This window comes from Trachurus japonicus, unplaced genomic scaffold (assembly GCF_045865225.1).
Source record: "Trachurus japonicus isolate A0001 unplaced genomic scaffold, Traja_1.0 AP031100.1".
NCBI lineage: Eukaryota > Metazoa > Chordata > Actinopteri > Carangiformes > Carangidae > Trachurus > Trachurus japonicus.
In genome coordinates, this window is record NW_028221233.1 from 148,082 (window position 1) to 169,420 (window position 21,339).

Below are 21,339 nucleotides of genomic sequence, written 5' to 3' on the forward strand. Positions count from 1 at the left end.
ACCGTGGCCTAGAGGCAGAGTGGAAGTCTAATAACCATGAGGATGTGGGTTCGATTCTGACCTTGGTCAAACATTTGTATGGTGATCACAGCTTGCACTATTTGCTAATTCTGCAACAGCGTTCAGTTGCTGTCAGCAGTCACACCATTTCCATTCTTGGAAATGCTTTTTCTAGTTAGTGTGACTGCTGAAGCAGTCACACTATTGTTCTTCTGTTTGGCCATTTTCTTCCGCCTTTTTACGGTCTTCTTCCAGTCCTTCATACTTTGTGCTATTTCAACAATTCATATATCAAAACGTGCAGCTTTTTTTGAACTTTATCGGCATTACTTTTCTCTTTTTAACTATTTATACTTTTTAAAATATTTAACTTTTTCACAAAAAATCTCACATTCATCAAAGTCTCAACCTCTCTTCTTCACAACTCCACTGTAGTGTAGGGGTTAGGGTAACTGCTTGCCAACCCTAAGGTCACTGGTTCGAATCCAAGGGAAGAACTCTTGTTATGTTATGTTGAATTCTGCTCTCCTCCCCCGCCTTCAATTGGTTACAGGTGTTTGTTATCTCCTTGATTACTCATACCAGTTTGCAGCACATCATCACATTACAATGAATGACAACAGTTTTGAAAGCAGTGTGCTCTCTGTAGCCGAGTGGCAGAGTAAAGGTTTAGTGATCATATGGTCATGGGTTCGATTCCTGCCTCAGTCTTTTCACTTCATTGCTTGACTTTTGATTCCAATTATTCAGCTGTCATTGGACAGTCTTTGATTCCTCATAGTATAAAGCTCATTGTAACTCAGGTTCTCTGTGGCCATATGGTTAGTGCTCAGCCTGAAATTCACAGACATTTTCATTCTAAGTCATTCAAGCTTGACTCTCAAGCTTTCTTGATGTTGACAGTGTGCAGATCATTAACAGACAACAGTCTCTGCAACTGTGTGTGCACTGTGGCCTAGAGGCAGAGTGGAAGTCTAATGACCATGAGGATGTGGGTTCGATTCTGACCTTGGTCAAACATTTGTATGGTGATCACAGCTTGCACTATTTGCTAATTCTGCAACAGCGTTCAGTTGCTATCAGCAGTCACACCATTTCCATTCTTGGAAATGCTTTTTCTAGTTATTATCTAAGTCTCTTTGCATTTTTGACCAGAATTTTAGCCAGAAGACAAGTGTGGCTACAAAACTGGAGAAAATACTTTGTCTAGAGTTTAATTTGCAGAAAAAGTTAAATATTTTAAAAAGTATAAATAGTTAAAAAGAGAAAAGTAATGCCGATAAAGTTCAAAAAAAGCTGCACGTTTTGATATATGAATTGTTGAAATAGCACAAAGTATGAAGGACTAGAAGAAGACCGTAAAAAGGCGGAAGAAAATGGCCGAACAGAAGAACAAAGCATTCACACTAATAATTCAGTCATACAAAGATTAGACTAGGTGCAGCAGGTGTCTTCAACTTTGTGAAGTTGTGATATCAAATCGGAATGGGGTTTATAGGGGGATTGACAGTATAGGCTAGTGCTGCCTATATAGTGAAAAATCAATACATTTAATTAATAAATTTAATCCAGAGGAAGTACAGAGTTAAACTAGAAAAAGCATTTCCAAGAATGGAAATGGTGTGACTGCTGATAGCAACTGAACGCTGTTGCAGAATTAGCAAATAGTGCAAGCAGTGATCACCATACAAATGTTTGACCAAGGTCAGAATCGAACCCACAACCTCATGGTCATTAGACTTCCACTCTGCCTCTAGGCCACGGTGCACACACAGTTGCAGAGACTGTTGTCTGTTAATGATCTGCACACTGTCAACATCAAGAAAGCTTGAGAGTCAAGCTTGAATGACTTAGAATGAAAATTTCTGTGAATTTCAGGCTGAGAGCAGCAGTTTCAACATGAAGCAAGTTATCAGAAGTCAACAGAGGACGACTGGGAAAATAATTCACTATAATTGTTGTTGAGGCAAGAATTGAACCAGCAACCTTCAGGTCTCCAGACCAGCAAGCTAACCACTAGGCTACAGACAGAGACAGCATGTGAGGGGTAAAGAAAACCTTTGATAAGAGGATCACTGGCTTCTGCTTTAAAAAAAAGTAAGGAATCGAACCCATGACCTCATGATCAATAAACCTTTACTCTGCCACTTCGCCACAGAGAGCACAGACATAAGCATGTTTCAGACAGAGTTGTGGAGAATTCTCAGCATTGGGCTGAATGAGAGCAGAGAGCTCCCTGGCTGCATTTAAAAAATATTTAAAATTATTATCTAAGTCTCTTTGCATTTTTGACCAGAATTTTAGCCAGAAGACAAGTGTGGCTACAAAACTGGAGAAAATAATTTGTCTAGAGTTTAATTTGCAGAAAAAGTTAAATATTTGAAAAAGTATAAATAGTTAAAAAGAGAAAAGTAACGCCGATAAAGTTCAAAAAAAGCTGCACGTTTTGATATATGAATTGTTGAAATAGCACAACACCTAACACACTAACCATATGGCCACAGAGAACCTGAGTTACAATGAGCTTTATACTATGAGGAATCAAAGACTGTCCAATGACAGCTGAATAATTGGAATCAAAAGTCAAGCAATGATGTGAAATGACTGAGGCAGGAATCGAACCCGTGACCATATGATCACTAAACCTTTACTCTGCCACTCAGCTACAGAGAGCACACTGCTTTCAAGACTGTTGTCATTAATTGTAATGTGATGATGTGCTGCAAACTGGTACGAGTAATCAAGGAGATAACAAACACCTGTAACCAATTGAAGGCGGGGGAGGAGAGCAGAATTCAACATAACATAACAAGAATTCTTCCCTTGGATTCGAACCAGTGACCTTAGGGTTGGCAGGCAGTTACCCTAACCCCTACACTACAGAGGAGTTGTCAAGAAGAGAGGTTGAGACTTTGATGAATGTGAGATTTTTCAATGATGCTTAAAACAAAAATAAATTAATATAAATTAGCCACACCAAGTAAGAAGAGGACTTTTTTGTGACCTGTGACTATTTTTTGGTGAATTAAAATGAATTAAAAAGCACTTAACAGCAAGTTACAAAGTTGAGCTCCTTCTCCTGCTGATGTGAAAAAAATGCATTGAGCTTAATGAGAGCAGAGAGCTCCCTGGCTACATTTAAAAAATATTTAAAATTATTATCTAAGTCTCTTTGCATTTTTGACCAGAATTTTAGCCAGAAGACAAGTGTGGCTACAAAACTGGAGAAAATAATTTGTCTAGAGTTTAATTTGCAGAAAAAGTTAAATATTTGAAAAAGTATAAATAGTTAAAAAGAGAAAAGTAACGCCGATAAAGTTCAAAAAAAGCTGCACGTTTTGATATATGAATTGTTGAAATAGCACAACACCTAACACACTAACCATATGGCCACAGAGAACCTGAGTTACAATGAGCTTTATACTATGAGGAATCAAAGACTGTCCAATGACAGCTGAATAATTGGAATCAAAAGTCAAGCAATGATGTGAAATGACTGAGGCAGGAATCGAACCCGTGACCATATGATCACTAAACCTTTACTCTGCCACTCAGCTACAGAGAGCACACTGCTTTCAAGACTGTTGTCATTAATTGTAATGTGATGATGTGCTGCAAACTGGTACGAGTAATCAAGGAGATAACAAACACCTGTAACCAATTGAAGGCGGGGGAGGAGAGCAGAATTCAACATAACATAACAAGAATTCTTCCCTTGGATTCGAACCAGTGACCTTAGGGTTGGCAGGCAGTTACCCTAACCCCTACACTACAGAGGAGTTGTCAAGAAGAGAGGTTGAGACTTTGATGAATGTGAGATTTTTCAATGATGCTTAAAACAAAAATAAATTAATATAAATTAGCCACACCAAGTAAGAAGAGGACTTTTTTGTGACCTGTGACTATTTTTTGGTGAATTAAAATGAATTAAAAAGCACTTAACAGCAAGTTACAAAGTTGAGCTCCTTCTCCTGCTGATGTGAAAAAAATGCATTGAGCTTAATGAGAGCAGAGAGCTCCCTGGCTGCATTTAAAAAATATTTAAAATTATTATCTAAGTCTCTTTGCATTTTTGACCAGAATTTTAGCCAGAAGACAAGTGTGGCTACAAAACTGGAGAAAATAATTTGTCTAGAGTTTAATTTGTGGCCATGCTGACAGTTTAGCCAGAAAAACTCTAGAATGTTTTTTTGCCTCTCTCCACTCTGACACCACTCTGGCTCTGCTCGTTAGACGCAATACACACACATTATAAAGCTGAAAAAAATCAGAAAAAGTTAAATATTTGAAAAAGTATAAATAGTTAAAAAGAGAAAAGTAATGCCGATAAAGTTCAAAAGAAGCTGCACGTTTTGATATATGAATTGTTGAAATAGCACAAAGTATGAAGGACTAGAAGAAGACCGTAAAAAGGCGGAAGAAAATGGCCAAACAGAAGAACAATAGTGTGACTGCTTCAGCAGTCACACTAACTAGAAAAAGCATTTCCAAGAATGGAAATGGTGTGACTGCTGACAGCAACTGAACGCTGTTGCAGAATTAGCAAATAGTGCAAGCAGTGATCACCATACAAATGTTTGACCAAGGTTGGACTCGAACCTACAACCTCATGGTCATTAGACTTCCACTCTGCCTCTAGGCCACGGTGCACACACAGTTGCAGAGACTGTTGTCTGTTAATGATCTGCACACTGTCAACATCAAGAAAGCTTGAGAGTCAAGCTTGAATGACTTAGAATGAAAATTTCTGTGAATTTCAGGCTGAGAGCAGCAGTTTCAACATGAAGCAAGTTATCAGAAGTCAACAGAGGACAACTGGGAAAATAATTCACTATAATTGTTGTTGAGGCAAGAATTGAACCAGCAACCTTCAGGTCTCCAGACCAGCAAGCTAACCACTAGGCTACAGACAGAGACAGTAAGTCAGGGGTAAAGAAAACCTTTGATAAGAGGATCACTGGCTTCTGCTTAAAAAAAAAAGTAAGGGATCGAACCCATGACCTCATGATCAATAAACCTTTACTCTGCCACTTCGCCACAGAGAGCACAGACATAAGCATGTTTCAGACAGAGTTGTGGAGAATTCTCAGCATTGGGCTGAATGAGAGCAGAGAGCTCCCTGGCTGCATTTAAAAAATATTTAAAATTATTATCTAAGTCTCTTTGCATTTTTGACCAGAATTTTAGCCAGAAGACAAGTGTGGCTACAAAACTGGAGAAAATAATTTGTCTAGAGTTTAATTTGCAGAAAAAGTTAAATATTTGAAAAAGTATAAATAGTTAAAAAGAGAAAAGTAATGCCGATAAAGTTCAAAAAAAGCTGCACGTTTTGATATATGAATTGTTGAAATAGCACAACACCTAACACACTAACCATATGGCCACAGAGAACCTGAGTTACAATGAGCTTTATACTATGAGGAATCAAAGACTGTCCAATGACAGCTGAATAATTGGAATCAAAAGTCAAGCAATGATGTGAAATGACTGAGGCAGGACTCGAACCCGTGACCATATGATCACTAAGCCTTTACTCTGCCACTCGGCTACAGAGAGCACACTGCTTTCAAGACTGTTGTCATTCATTGTAATGTGATGATGTGCTGCAAACTGGTATGAGTAATCAAGAAGATAACAAACACCTGTAACCAATTGAAGGCGGGGGAGGAGAGCAGAATTCAACATAACATAACAAGAGTTCTTCCCTTGGATTCGAACCAGTGACCTTAGGGTTGGCAGGCAGTTACCCTACCCCCTACACTACAGTGGAGTTGTGAAGAAGAGAGGTTGAGACTTTGATGAATGTGAGATTTTTTGTGAAAAAGTTAAATATTTGAAAAAGTATAAATAGTTAAAAAGAGAAAAGTAATGCCGATAAAGTTCAAAAAAAGCTGCACGTTTTGATATATGAATTGTTGAAATAGCACAAAGTATGAAGGACTAGAAGAAGACCGTAAAAAGGCGGAAGAAAATGGCCAAACAGAAGAACAATAGTGTGACTGCTTCAGCAGTCACACTAATTAAATTCCAGCCCTGACTCCATATTCAGACCATCTGCAATCCTGTTTGTGTGTGTGTGACAGTTGAGGGTCCTGTCACTATGCCTCCTATTGATCATGCACCCTGGCTACTTGGCCAAGGGGATGTCCCTTTGGCCGAATGGTTAGCATACATGACTGTTAACCAAGAGTCTGGGGTTCGAAGCCCGCCCTGGACCCTCTTCACCTTGCCACATGTGCCTTTCCTAACCTCTGCCATGAAGCACTGTTGCAAAATTACAATATTTTTTTTAAGATAGATAATAATGTAATCATGAAAATAAAAATGTTTAAAGCAGGACCTTCTAAGGAAACACCTACTCATTTTCTAATCAATTCATAGTCAAATCGGTGGGGGATGCTTGGAGATGGTAATGCTCTGGAGCAGGTGTGAATGTTCAGGGGTTTGGAGTGTGTTGTTGCTCAGGAGAGAGTCTGGTCCAGCTAGCCTTCCAACATAACCTCCCCTCCCCCAGTCCTCCTTCAAAGTTGAACAGCCAGCTCCATTGCAAGCTCTGTGCAATTTGTGTGACAATGGGTGACCAATAGGCGGCCCATTAGGGCAAACAAAAGATTGAGCAATGATAATGCTAATTCCCTGGTTGAAGGCATGCACTGAATACCTGCAACTGCAAACATCTTAAAAAGGCTTTCATCACTCCCTTAGTTTTTTCCTATTTAAATGTAGAGTCACAGTAAATAAATTGTGATAAAAAAAAATTGACAGTAGGTATTATTAGCTACAACAATTTATTTCCAGATAAAACAGTGGCCAGCATCTCCAGTAGCTAGGTCTGTTAATTAATTTCACTTCTTAAATCAAACATGTACTCGTGGTTCTATGAATTATGTGAATTTCCACTCACCACCAGCGGCAGCACTTTAAATGGCGCCTCTGGCGATATGTACTGTTCTGTGAGAGAAGCGCCATCTCCTGGTCATGTCATGTATTTCATTGAATGGGTGGAGTTCCAGTAAAAACTAGTCACACCCAGGAAAAGGAGGGGGTCACTCCAGCTGCTGGGACTTTGCTGGAACTCTCATGGGAACAGCATGGGAACAGCATGGCAGCAGCATGGCAGGGGAATTTCTATGTGGCTCCCACTGTATAGTTGTCTCTCAGTGCAACTTATAGCTCGACTGGAGAGACTGCTAAGCATTTGCTCAAAGATTGTAGGACCAACACTTGAGCCAATTTTTGGTTATCTGTTTTTTATGATGAGCTACCTGACATTGGAATTTCCTTTCTGGATCAGTAAAGTTCACTCTACTCTATATTCTGTCTGTTCAGTGTCCTCCAACAAGGACGGGTGGTGGTGGGGTTCATAATGTTCACAACGTTATAATAATAATAATACCTTTTATTCATAATGTGCTTTTACAGGTGCACTAACATGAAAATATCAACACAATTAAAATGTAGAACAATGTGGAGTAACACACAATTAAGGTAAACAAACAATGTAGAAGGTTAAAAAAGACATAAAAAGAGGATAATAGAACAGAAAATTAGACCTATTTAATTCACAGATTCAGAGACAGTTTAAAAAGGTGTGTGTATTAGGAGTGTAGGAGTGATTTGAAGTCTGTACAGGGGGGTCTGTACCCTGTGAGCAGGTGGGTAGCGGAGAAAAAAAAAAAAAAATGTGCATCCCTACTTGTGTCTTTTGCCAGTCTTTGGAACTTTGGCTCAAATGTTGTGATGGCCAGGCGGACACACTGTTGCAAGTGTTCATTTGTGTGCAATCTAGGCTCCAACAGCTGGAAAAGTATGCAAACCGCTTCAAAAAATAAAGTGAAACTTAAAAATGCGCTCGCAGCGCAACCCAGTAACAGGCTGTCTGTGTATCATTGGCATGGAAACAAGTCCCGATATACATGTGTTGACCCAACCAAAACACATGCTGAAGAAATAACAGTTCGGGGGCCACAAAGAGGTGGCCGGCGGCCGCCTATGTTATCCTAGCCATTAGATAACAGAACATAACAGGATGTGGATTTGAACAACGCCTTTACAGTAGGAAAGTTTGAGAGAGACGGGGAATGGGGGGGCGCGGGAGGGGGAGTAAAGAGCTGCCAGGGGTGGAGTTGTTGTTGTTCATGAGACGCTGCTCTACCAGCTGAGCTACTGTACACCACGGCCCGTTGCGGTTTAGCTCTGACTCTCAGATCACACCATCGGCCACTGCTCTGTCTCTGCAGCCCAGAGCAGCTGGAGACCCGAGGTCACAAGATCACGGAGCACAACCAACCAGCTAATGTGATAACAGCTGTGTATAAAGTCAGATTAACACGTAAACAACAGGCCACTTTGCCTTTCTGAGACCTTGACTTGCTGTTCAACATTACTCCTTGATTTTTTTTCTTTATTTTCTGTTTGTGTTCTTGTGGAACGGATGTTTTATGTCATAAAATATTGATCTCCATGAGGTCTTGTTTGCTTCAGGACTCTGACTGACTGGTGACTCGTGGCCTGGGCCAGTGAGTGTGACTGATGTTGACTAAAGCAATGATTTTAAAATTGGGTGTTTACCCATTGTGTCTTGTTTTGAAATTTACCGGATGCTCAGTGCATTTGACTTCCCGTTTGGAGCGATCTAGTCTAGATAGACTGATGCATGCTGGCTGTATGACACTCTTGATTTGCATGTTTTGTATTGTGATACTTAGAGTAAATTACTGATTACATTTTTGACAGGTAACTTGTAATTTTACTGGATTACACTTTTAAAGTAGCCCTCCCAACCATGACCACGCCCCTTGTTTCCATAGTTATACTCCTCGTCAACTCGGAACTTCATCATCTGAGCTCTAGAAGAACTTAGACCCAGTCATTTTCAAACTTTTATTCATCTTCAGACGTTGAAACAACTGAAACATTTAAACAACCACATTTTACATCAGGTTGATGCTGATTGGATGGAGGTCGTCTGGTTTTCAGGTTATAGACAGAACCACTCCAACATGTCTGTGCAGGTCTATGACCTCATGAATATTAATATAGGATTAGTGATCAATCACATTTGTAGGAGATTAATTCAGGATGGTGGTTAGACAAGATCTGATCTCAGCACATGTTTATTTACTACCCTCCACCCGTGCCGTGATCTCACTATTGCTGTCTAAAGATCAACCTGAAGAAGTTACAGATGATGTTATATACATTTCTAAACGTGAGACTCATTGACTGAGGTCTTTCCTCATAAACGAGACGTCCTCCCTCAGAGACTGAATCTATCTTGTGCAGCAGCTGTTGGACCTGATCTCTGTCCTCCATCCTCCTGTTATTGAACACCTGGTACCGACCACTACACTTCTTCAGAAGCTTCTGCAGGTTCTTGTCTTCTCTGATGAACTGGTCCAGGTCGATGCCGCTCTCTTCCAGTCTGTCTCCGTAGGTGAACAGCACCATGGTGTGTTTAGAGACATCAGGACTCAGCATGTTCTCCAGAGCCTCCAGACCTTTCTGCTCCTGTTCAGTGAATCTTCCCAGCTGGATGGTGAGGAGGAAGACGTGAGGACCTGGAGAGCTCAGCTCCAGAGCTTCCTCCAGCTGAGCCTTCACCTGGTCCTGAGTCAGTTCAGAGCTGAAGAGACCGGGGGTGTCCACCACAGAGACTCTACGACCACCAACCATAACTTCTCTCTTCTCACATCTCAGTGTCACAGGTGAAGCACTGAAGCTACAGTCGAACTCCTTCGTCCCCAGGATGGTGTTTCCTGCTGAGCTCTTCCCAACTCTCTCCTGACCCACCAGCACCACCCTCAGGTCAGAGCTACACCCTGGAAACAACACAGGTCATTAGGCTGGAGACAGTGAGGAAACACCTGAGCTCCAGGACTCAGAGCTGTCAACACATCAGAGAGACACTACAACATGTTCCTGTCTCATGTTTCCATGTGTTGAAGAATCAAGTTCTGGAGACACAGCTGCTTTTAAACATTTGTGTTTATTAACATGTTTAACACAGATACATCACATGTTGGATTCATGATGTTTGTTCCATCAGACTTCTGCAGTCAGTCTTTTACAGCTCTGAATCAGACAGAGAGGGTATTAATGACATAATGAATTATCAGTGTTGATTAATGACAATGTTCATAATCGATGAAAACCAGAACAAGTGATAAAAAAAGATTAAGCTGTCCAGTTGTGGACATAATATAATGGTTATTTGACATTAAATATCACTGTATGGAACAGACATTGTAGTGTTTTAATGCCGCTGCTGCAACTCCCACCCCAGCTCCCACTACAGCTCCCGTTACACCTCCCACTACAGCTCCCACTGGACCTGCTACAAATCCTAGTGCAGCTCCAGCAGCAGCTCCTGCAGTAACACCTCCGACAACACCAAATACTACAGCATCTACTGTAGCGTCTCCATGGGTGAACAGGACCATGCTGTACTTTCTTGCTTCTCTTCCAAACATCTCCTGAAGGATCTTCACTGTTTCTTGTTCTTCTTTAGTGAATCTGTTTGGTTGGATCACGATGAGGAACACATGAGGACCAGGAGCAACAAAACAGACGCTTTTAGCCACCTCTCTCTTCACCTCATCCATTTCTTTTCTGGTGTCAAACAGACCTGGAGTATCAACAACAGCCACTTTTTGACCATCAACATCTCCTGTTTCCTTCTTACACTCTGACGTCACTGAGGATAAAGACAATGTAGATACAAAGGCTGGTCTTCCTAAGATGGTGTTTCCTGCTTTGCTCTTCCCAACTCCAGTTTTCCCAAGAAGTGCAATCCTGAGTTCTGTTGGATTTTCTGCCTCTGTTGGAGAATTTAAAACTCATTAATGACCACTGTTGTGAATAGACAGAGTGTAAACTAAAATTACAGCAGTGTGTCAACAGAGAGAAACAACAACTGTTTAGAGTCAAGACCAGCTGCCACAGTGTCAGGCTGGAACCAGTCTGGAAGACAACACAAGCTAGTCTAGCTTGTGCAGACTAGTGAGACTTGTTGCGTATGAACTGATGAAGCCCCTTGGATAAGAGGCGAAACGTCTTCCCAGACAAATGCAAGTCCAGTTGCCTACGATTCAATTTGCCCAGAAAAAAAAAAACAAGGTCTAAACAGCCATTAAACACTACGTCCAGAAAACAAACTCCCTTCATCACAGTCACATGAACTCATTTTTCCCACAGGCCTTGAAGGTTGCTGTGACGCTAACAGGTGGTGCTAATATGGAACAAGGAACAGGATGCAGTTTTGGTTTAATGGAAGGTCTAAACAAGTTCCAAGGTGTTTCTGCTCCATCGTGTCCATCTGATCTGATTGGTTCTGGTTTTCACACCAAAGAACTGCTTATGACATGTTGGCGTCCTGTCAACTGTCTCCTCCCCCTCCTTTCCTTCAGCTCCCACATAAAACATGTGACTAGGACCGCCTTCTTCCATCTGTGCAGTATGACTAAGATTAGGAATATCCTCTCCCAGAGTGACGCTGAGAAACTGGTGCATGCATTTATCACTTCTAGGCTAGACTACTGCAACTCTCTCCTGTCAGGATGTCCAAAAAACTCTCTAAAGAGTCTCCAGCTGGTCCAGAATGCCGCAGCAAGGGTTTTGACAGGAGTTAGGAAGAGAGAGCACATCTCTCCCACTTTAGCTTCTCTCCACTGGCTTCCTGTAGGATTTAGATTAGACTTCAAAATCCTTCTGCTAACTTATAAGGCTCTTAACTCATTGAGTGCCGCGCTCCTTTCCAAAGTTTTAGTCAAGTGTACCGGCAATTTAGACCATTTTTGACGATTTTTGTAGAGCCACAGCGTATTCTATATTATTGCCACCAACACATACTGTGGCTCATTTGAAAGGTGAAAGTTCTGCTTCAAATGGCCACAAACCGTTGTTTCTACGTGCCTCCGTTCCTGAGAAAACTCAAGCTAAACATGGCTGGAAGAAAAGAAAACGGAGCCTGGAGCACACGAGTCACTGGTGATGCGAGTAGTTTACTTAGTGCAAAGCAACAAGACCAACGTTTCGACGTACAACGCCTTCATCAGGGTCAAATGGTTCTGGTGCGGTATACGAGGCATTTAAATATCCTCCGTACTGTGACTGGTTGAGGAGGGTGGGAGTGCCAGCACCTATCACACCTATCACATGGAAGCATACATCGTTTCTGAACCAATCAAAAGTGCTCATTCGTTACAAGACAAAAAACTATACAAACATCAATATATACAATATTTACACTTTTGTTAAGCAATAAATCGACACGGGCAAGTGGCACATAGCAAAACAAAACAAAAAACAAAAAACACACAGTAGCCTAATGCAAAACACATAGGGCCGGATTTACTAAGATCTCAGATAGCGGGCGCTATATTGTTTGCGCCCGCTATAATATTGCGAGTTTGGTTAGTGCACGCAAAACAGGTGATCTACTAAGAGTAACCCGCTAAATGAAAACACGTGCAAACCGCAATATGTAAATGAGGGTTTTGCGCGTGGTAATCGTTTCCGCCATGGAGAGAGTGGACAGAGAGCTGGACGGACAAAGGGACAGAATGACATTTGATCCGATGCATAGGCTACAATGACAGCATGTGTGTTCATCTCTCTCGCGCTCTGTTTAGATAAACACAAATCGCTACATGGCCCAACTCGTCATATAGTGACGAACAGGCAGCAGCTGCAGCGACAATCACGCACCTATAATATGTGTGTGCCGCCCATGATCCAGTGGATTAATAGAGAGCTCAGGTGGGACACACGGATCTAAACGCTCTGACCACTGACCAGAGGGATCAAAGACGGGTGAAGGCAGCGGTGACGTGTCTCAGTCCGGGACCGGGACCGAGAGACGGAGCTGAGCAGCCAGGTACTGGGAGGAGAGGAGCCAACGGAGCGCACTGCAGGACAGACGTGCCCCGTGCGTAACGGCGCGTAAATGACTTTTAACACGGCTGAAAAACTGTTACAGAATTACCCAGACGTGAGGAAATGCAGAGATGTAAGATCACGGGGCTCTGACAGGTATCAAACCAATAAACGCATACGTTTTGGCAAAGTTGTATCAGTTAGTACATGGTTTTCAGACGTGGTGAATAAAGACGCAAAAACAGCCACCGCAATCTCTTCCTGGTTTGGTAAATCACATTGCACACGCTAAATAAATCGATTTACATCTATTCCCAGTATTCTGCACATTCTGGCAGAAACGCCCATATTTACATATTCATCAAGGCAAACACGCTAAATGGATCACACGTGCTATTCTGCCCGTGTGAGGGACGCAATCCTCGGTGCGTCTGGTTAGTAGATCAGGTTCCACATGTGTTTGCGCGTGCAATCACGTTTGCACACGTTTTAATACACGCAAACCTTTAGTAAATCCGGCCCATAGGCTATTAAAGAAAACATGAGAGACTGAGTTCTTCATTCAGTCCGAGTGGTTCCACTGTGTTAAGGGTGTAAATCCAAAACGCCTCCCTCCTGAGGAGCTTATTGATAATATCTTCGCCCCTCAAGGAGGGAGAAATTTTCTCAATGCCCCAGAAACGCAGAGTCGCAGCGGAGCCCTGGTTTGCCTGTTTGTAATGCCGAGCGACTGCGTAGTCCATGTTATTGTTCCGGATGGCTGCTTTGTGTTCAGCTATACAGACTTTCAGAGGACGTTTTGTTTGGCCGATGTACACCATACTGCAGGGGCATTTGAGCATGTAGATGACATGTGTGGTACTGCAATTAATGAAAGAGTTTATGGGGTATTGTTTACCAGTCCGGGGGTGACAAAAGTGTTTGGTCTCAGGGAAGTTGGAGCAGTGCGCGCAGTGACCACATCTGTAGAACCCAGAGGGGGGAGCAGGCAGCCAGGTGGTTCTTTGGGGGGGGCGGTGTCATTGTGTGAACCACTCATTGTATAGTTTTTTATCTTGTAACGAATGAACACTTTTGATTGGTTCAGAAACGATGTATGCGGCCATGTGATAGGTGTGATAGGTGCGGGCACTCCCATTCTCCTCAACCAATCACAGTCGGGGGGATATTTAAATGCCTCGTATACCGCACCAGAACCATTTGACCCTGATGAAGACGTTGTACGTCGAAACGTTGGTCTTTGTTCTGCTTTGCACTAAGTAAACTATTCGCATCACCAGTGACTTCCTTCCTGAGAGCACCGACCTCCACCTGTGGAGGGGCCGCAGCGCACAGATACTCCTTTCTAAACATGGCTGGGTTTCACCAAAATCCCTCCTTTTTTTCTAGAAAAGAGAGCGTCTTTTATGAAAGCTGCTCTGTTTGTGTCTGTCGCTCTTCTGACACTCGCATTTCTGGATCAAAGGGCTCGTATAAGATAAATATACACAACAATTGTTGTTCTATTCACAAAACCACCATCGGGGGTGGGGGGGGGGGCGCCACTAAACAACAATAACACAGACGCACCGTGCCGTGTCACAGCCTCTCACCGCGGAATGTGATGGTCTCTGGGCCACAGCGGCTCGGGAACACCGGCCCCACCGGTGGTCGCGGTCTGTCTGTGGTACGGGTCGGTGATGCCGGTCTGCTTTGACCCAGAGACCATCACATTTTACGGCGGGAGGACCTTGGGGAGGACACGGTGTTGCTCCAGATGAAGACCGGGCGGGACTGTCGGCTGAGAGCTTCCTGTTTCAGCTCTGAGCTGCTGGAGCCTCGCGGGTGAGAGCAGAGCAGCTGCTGCATCCACATGCAGAACTCCGTTTTGATAAAAACTTCCAGATCATGAGCTGTCATGAGTTTTTGATCATCTATTTCAGTTCTGCTCGTCGTAGAGTCCCCAAATTTGCACATAAAGGTGTGTTAAAGTGTCTATTTTCATAATAATAATAATAAAAAAGCAAAAAGCGTAAAATTATGTTTTTGGCACTCAACGCATGGGAGCGAAAAACGAGAAATTACGTGGTTGGCACTCAATGAGTTAAGTTAAACTAACTTGTCCCATTCAATCACTTCAAATCATTAATTAATAATTCCCTGTCTTCCGTTTGTAATTGTTTCCTCTGATCTCTTCTGTATTTTGTTTGTTTTGCTTTGTACTCTCGTCTGCACTGTAAATGAGGCTTGCCTCAGTGTACTAACGAGTTTATGTAACCTAGATGAATAAGACAATAAACTTATAAAATTAAGATCAAACCTAAAAGTAAGCAAACATAATAATTATTGTGTTTAATTTAATAGAATGTCATCAAAGCAGTCAAAAAGCAGAGTACTGTTCAATTAATCATTATTTTATGTTTACTGCTCCTTTAATAAGTGCCGGTCAGGTGACTATAGCGCCGCTTACTGGAGGGAGAGGAATAAACAGAGTAACAGCAGAACGCTACCGGCAGCAGCAGGCGGATAACTCGTGAGTGAGAGGAAAAAAAGAGAAACAATTAGGAGTGAAAAGTGTGTATTTTGAGGTTTTATACCCTGTTTTCTTTACTTTTTGAGGAAGATATTGTACTCGACTGCTGTCCACGTTGCTGGAATCGTTTTTGTTTTGTTTCAAACGAGGATTTGGTGAGTGAAAACTATTTTCTATGTGTGTGTATTGCGGCAGATAATCCTTTGCCGTACGAACCCAGTGTGTAAACAATATAACTCGCAGCTAAGTTAAAGCAGTCTTAGGTTACTGTTATGCTGTGTATTTTTTATTTTCATGTGTGTAATAAGTAATTAAGAGCTAAAAGACAGAGCATACGTGGTCGAGTTGCATCGCGGCCAGGTGAAAGCGAAAGTAGAGCCGCCATGTTAGGATGCGGTTTGTATTTATGTTGGTAATTAATCAGTTTTCAGTACTGGTAATTTATTTTTATTTAATTTACTGATTTATATAATGCTAAAGTGCCTGCTTGTGCATTGCCTTGCTATACGGCAGGCCAGGTTTTTTGTCGGGACCGGTGGACCGTTAGCCAGGCTAGCGCCGCCTACTGGTTCCGGCAAATTTCATTTGCCTCAACCATGTAGTCAGGAAACTAGCAATGCGTTTCGGTTTGCTCCGTCCGCCAGAGCGGACGGACCAATCAGCGAACAGACGGGTAAGTGAAGGCGATGACGTTGAACTCAAGCGCTCAAGATTAACCTATGAGCTTAACCGGTGTATAGCACACGTGACCACCAAGCAGCAGCGATTAGTTGAAGCAAATGTAAGCAACCGCCTCCCGGAAGCAAACGAATCCCTATGGCACGTGTTCAGACGCTACATGAAATGTAATGAAATAAGCGGCTGATGCATCAGGCTAGTGGACCGTGACAACACCGAGGAGAAACCAAGATGGCGAGCTACCCACGATAGGAGACGAGACCCGAACGGAGGAGAACTGAGGAGCACCTTGCTTGCAGAACCCGCCTACACACAGACACATACACTGACAGTGACACTGGGATCGTGGTAGGACAAAATTGACTGGTTTTGCAACAACACACAGTGGATTCATTTGGATAAAGAACTCAATCAAAAGACTGGTTATTCACCACACTGTGGAAATTTGAGTTATTGTTTACATTGATCTGTGAGATCCGAGAATTGAGTTGTAAGTTTGATATTTGATTTAATTTTATTTCTTTTTATTTCTTTTCCTTGTGTGCCAATTTGGTATTACATTGTTGGGTTTTGAAAAGGTGATTTAAAGCTTAAACATAGCTGATTAAGCAAATTAAAGGGATAGAAGAAAAATAGAACTAAAACTCTTAAATAGGCCTAAACCGAGAATAAAACGAGAACTTAGACTGAACAAACTCAAAATAGATACCAAGAACTAAACAACCAAAATAGAAAACCTAAACCAAAATTATATCTCAACTCAAATAGGTTGAATTAACACAGAAGAAATAAATAGGGATAAATAAACCTGATTTCCTGGGATTTTGGTTTCATTTTGAATGGTTGAAGGGAGATTGAACATTTCACTTATCGAACGTATGTGTGTATGAATGTTGGTACCATTTAATGTTTACTGTTTTTCTGATCATTTTCTATATAAATAAGCCGGCAGTTAAAAACTCACTCACTGGTCTGTGGTCTGTTATTCTTTTTTTTTTTTAAAGTATATTTTTCGGCTTTTTTGCCTTTATTTGATAGTGATGACAGTAGAGATAGACAGGAAATGGGGAGGCAGAGAGAGGGGGAATGACACGCAGGAAAGGTCTGCCCGATGCGGGATTCGAACCGGGGACACCTGCGGCGAGGACTGTAGCCTCTACATGGGGCGGCCGCTCTACCCACTGCGCCACGCACCGCCCCTGTGGTCTGTTATTCTTAACACTAAACTCACCACTCTTCCTGAACCTAGAGACTAGTCCAAGTTATCTGTATACATTACAGGTGTTACATTTAAATAAAGGTAACTAAACTAAACTAAACTTGGGCTGGTTCAGGTAGTTCTGAACCATTTTATAGCTATGCTGCTATAGGCTTATACTGCTACACATCTGGTTACACATCCGGTCCCCTCCCCCCCTGCATCATCTTCTTCCCCCTACACAACGACCATGATGGTTGTTACGTTAATTTCTTTTTAGCATCTGGAATTTTTTTTACCTACTAATGACTCAGCATTTTGATCTCTAACACATTTCTATACAGTCTTATCTGGGGCGTTCTGGTCTTCATTAGATAGGACAGTTGAGGAATGACAGGAAACAGTAGGAGACAGTGTCTTAACAGACAACACACAGTAACTCATGGTCTCTGTCTGGAATCAAACCCACAATCTCCTGCCTGACGATCACAGCCTGTGTGGGACGTTGCTGTCTGACCACTCATCCGTGCTGCACATTTTAACATCACATCTATCGTAGTACTAACTCTAAAATGCTCACACAGTAATCATCTACTTAATGAGTGGCTCAACTTTAGAATAGAAATGATGTTTCTCTAAATTAAGTCACTGTAATTTAAACAAATTATAATCCTGTAAATAACTCTGAGCAGTAAAACACCTACCAAGCTGACGATGAGCCATGTTTGTCTTTTCCAGGTCGAGGACGTGTTCAGTCTCTGCCGCTGTTGAAGTCAATACGTTCAGTTTCACTTCCTTTTGCTTTATAATCTGCTGCCCTTCACCCCACCACCCCACAAACCATCACCACCCTGAAAACACGTCAGGTATTCACCAATAGAAACTATCTGCATGCAGTCAGAGGGCGGAGTCGATGGAAAACAAGTTGCAGCTGATCTGACCTGATCAGTTTACAGCCTGTATGAGGAATATTACAGTTTTTCTCTGTTGCTAAAACTCTAATTCCTGTTGTGTGAATCAGTTGCTCAGTTTTTGAAACTCCTTCACTGAATCAAACATCCTTTCGACAAAACCATAAACTATCTTCACCTATACTATATTACTATATTTACTAGTAAAACACTATTTACAGATCTCAGGAAACAACTCCCATGTTTTTCTATTTATTTTAATTGATTAGAGCAAGACCTGAAAACACTGTTTGGTTTTGCTTCAGATAAAAACTGTTCTGAGGAGATGGTTTGGTTTTACAAAAAGAATCAGAGGTTTTGTGAATGTAGTATGAGAAAATCGTTTTGTGTTTACAATTCTGAGAAAAGGGGAGGAGGATTCAAACAATGTGTTTTAACAACTGTAAAGCCCTCTGAGAAAAACTGTTTGTAAAAATGGGCTATACAAATAAAATTGCCTTGCCTTGCCTTGAAAAACTGCAATATATTAATGTACAGTGATGAAGACATATGACATCATCACAGAACATGAAAGCTGATTCTTCATTGATCAGTCTGAAGCTTCTCTCAGATGAATAAACAGTAAATGACTGCGTTTACATGCACTTCAGTACCCCGATTTCAATCGGGTTTTTTAAGTACCCCGAATTTGTGTTTGCGCATGTAAACACCATTTCCCGATTCCAGAAATCGGGATAAGCTCATATCCCGATTTTGAGAAACCCGATTTTGCTGCCCGGAGAACTCCGAAAGAAACCAGGATACTGGAGCATGTAAACACAGTACCCCGATATCTGAAAGCCGCTCAGCCAGCTGACGTAACAGTTACCATAGATACGTTATGTAACAAAATGGCGGCGACAACAAGAGCGCATTCTGGAGCGACGAGGAGACTATTACGTTTTTTTGTTCGTTTTTTTCATGCGAGAAAATAACTGTTTAGTCCCCCAATGTGCGGCCGGTTTATCCAAACGACGGCTGTTTACAAGTTTGCTACGACGTTTTCCGGAGCAGTGAAGCTCCCCGTGTGTGAGCTGTGACCGGGACATTACAGAGGCAGCAACCCCGTCTCCTGACGTGCTCGCCGGCCAGACTACTCCGTCACCTCGGGAGAGAAGACGATCGTTAATTAACTTACCCGTAGGTTTTTAGATGTTTACTGCCGGCTGGTTATATTATTTTTAGGAGATAAATGCTGGTTTCATTGATGAAATCTAATAATTGTGGCAGTTGCCTTAGTTTGTTTGAATGAAAAGTGAAGCTTCATGTGTGTATTGGAGGAGCAGTGCTGCCTGGAGGCTCTGTCGCCTAACGTGTGTACAGAAATCACTACTTTTACATCAATAAAAGCATGTTTTACAATGAACCGATCAGTCTGCATTGAATTTACCTTTCTTTTATTAAGTTATATAACATGGCAGCATTTTTAATTTGTAATTTTTCGGACCTATATTTCCTAGTAGTTGCGCTTCCTGTTAATAATAAACATGAATGAAACACACATACGCACGTAAGACGCAGTAGGCCTAATCAGAAACTGGGATACTGTATTTATCATGTATACAGGGATACTGAATAACCGGGGTTCTCTAACTTCATGTAAACACCATACCCCGAATTTGATCAATAATCGGGGTACTTAAAAAACCCGATTGAAATCGGGGTACTGAAGTGCATGTAAACGCAGTCTATGTAAAGAGACAACAGATTTTAAACTTTAGACAGGAAGTGGTTCCCTGATGGAAAGCTTCACTCTAGTTGTGTTCATTTACATGAAGATTTGGGCAGCCGTCTAATTCCCATCATGCCTCTTGGCTGTAAAATATTGATTTATTATTGATTATTATAAATGACGACACTGAAGAAAATATCAAATATCAACACTGATGATGTCAGCGGCCTGAAACGATGATGTCATACTGAAGTGTTGATGATGTCATGTTTCAGTTGAGAGAGCGAGCTCAGACTCAGGTGAGTTTCAGATGCTTTTATTGATGATTGGAAACTGGATCAATACAAACTGGATCAATGAATTGGAAGTGGAGACAGGAAGCTGTGATGTCATGTGATTAACTGTAGCCGTCTTTCTCGGGCTGTGATTGGCCGGAAGCTGCAGCCACTGGCAAATGAGGGCTCAGCACAGGTAGGACAGGCTCCGCCCCCGACTCACCTGCAGAGAGAAGAACAGAGGGAGCTGAGTTCTACTGAGTTCTACTGGACTCTAGTGAGTTCTACTAGACTCTACTGGACTCTACTGGACTCTATTGGACTCTACTAATTTCTATTGGACTCTAGTGAGAACAACTGAGTTAAGTCCAGTAATTTTAGGCCAAAAAAGGGGTCAACGTTAAACAAATTGCAACAGAAGCAAACTCAACTGATTTTGTATCCTCAACATGTCCTGAGTGAGGGAAAAAAAGCCCCGAAGAATCCCATTAGGGGAAAGTTTCGAAAAACACCCAAACATATCCCATTTATACGCATATAAAAAAAAATTTCACGTGTATAGGGTAAAATTTTTAACCTTTAGATATCTCCATGAAAATTACTGAGTTGATTACTTACATTAAGACAAACAAAAAATGTATTACAAGTTTTTTGAAATTCTTTGTTAACATGAGCAAATTTGCATAAATTTGTATAAATTTGCATAAATTCCACTGTTTTGACGGCACATGTATATATGAAGTTGCTGTGGTGGTACCAGCATGAAAATTGGAATGAGTTGACTCCATCGGTCAACCGACAAGTTGACCACTTTAAATTTCAAGATGACTGTAATTTTTCAAGACAGCCACATCCTTAGTAGAGCAGGTATGACATGAGCCAACAGTTTGCATACATACAACACCTGATCTAAACATTGAGTAGAGTAGGTGAAAATGTCTTGTTCAATCTTGTTAACATATAATATGTTAACAAGATTGAACAAGACATTTTTTAACTGTAATATGATATTACAGTTAAAAAAGGAATGGAACCAATTTAGGCTACCCATGAGCATTAATAGAGATGGAGCATGTCATACCTGCTCTACTAAGGATGTGGCTGTCTTGAAAAATTACAGTCATCTTGAAATTTAAAGTGGTCAACTTGTCGGTTGACCGATGGAGTCAACTCATTCC

At 41.6% G+C, this 21,339-nt stretch overlaps 2 protein-coding genes across 2 annotated transcripts in view; both read right to left on the minus strand.

Annotated features, from left to right (window-relative positions):
• Positions 1-9,150: 9,150 nt before the first annotated feature.
• On the minus strand, positions 9,151-18,019 carry LOC146959756 (GTPase IMAP family member 2-like). The gene is made up of 3 exons (XM_085772933.1): positions 17,969-18,019; positions 10,685-10,819; positions 9,151-9,821 (listed from the first exon to the last, which is right to left on the minus strand). The coding sequence occupies exons 1-3, from the start codon at positions 17,985-17,987 to the stop codon at positions 9,151-9,153; spliced, it is 825 nt and encodes a 274-aa protein (XP_085629059.1). The 5' UTR covers positions 17,988-18,019.
• Positions 18,020-20,273: 2,254 nt separating this feature from the next.
• Positions 20,274-21,339, minus strand: part of LOC146959757 (thyroglobulin-like) — a 46,233-nt gene continuing 45,167 nt past the window's right edge. The window contains exon 49 of the mRNA XM_085772934.1: positions 20,274-20,384. Coding sequence (XP_085629060.1) covers positions 20,284-20,384 — 101 coding nt within the window. The 3' untranslated portion in view covers positions 20,274-20,283. The remainder of the gene's footprint in view (positions 20,385-21,339) is intronic.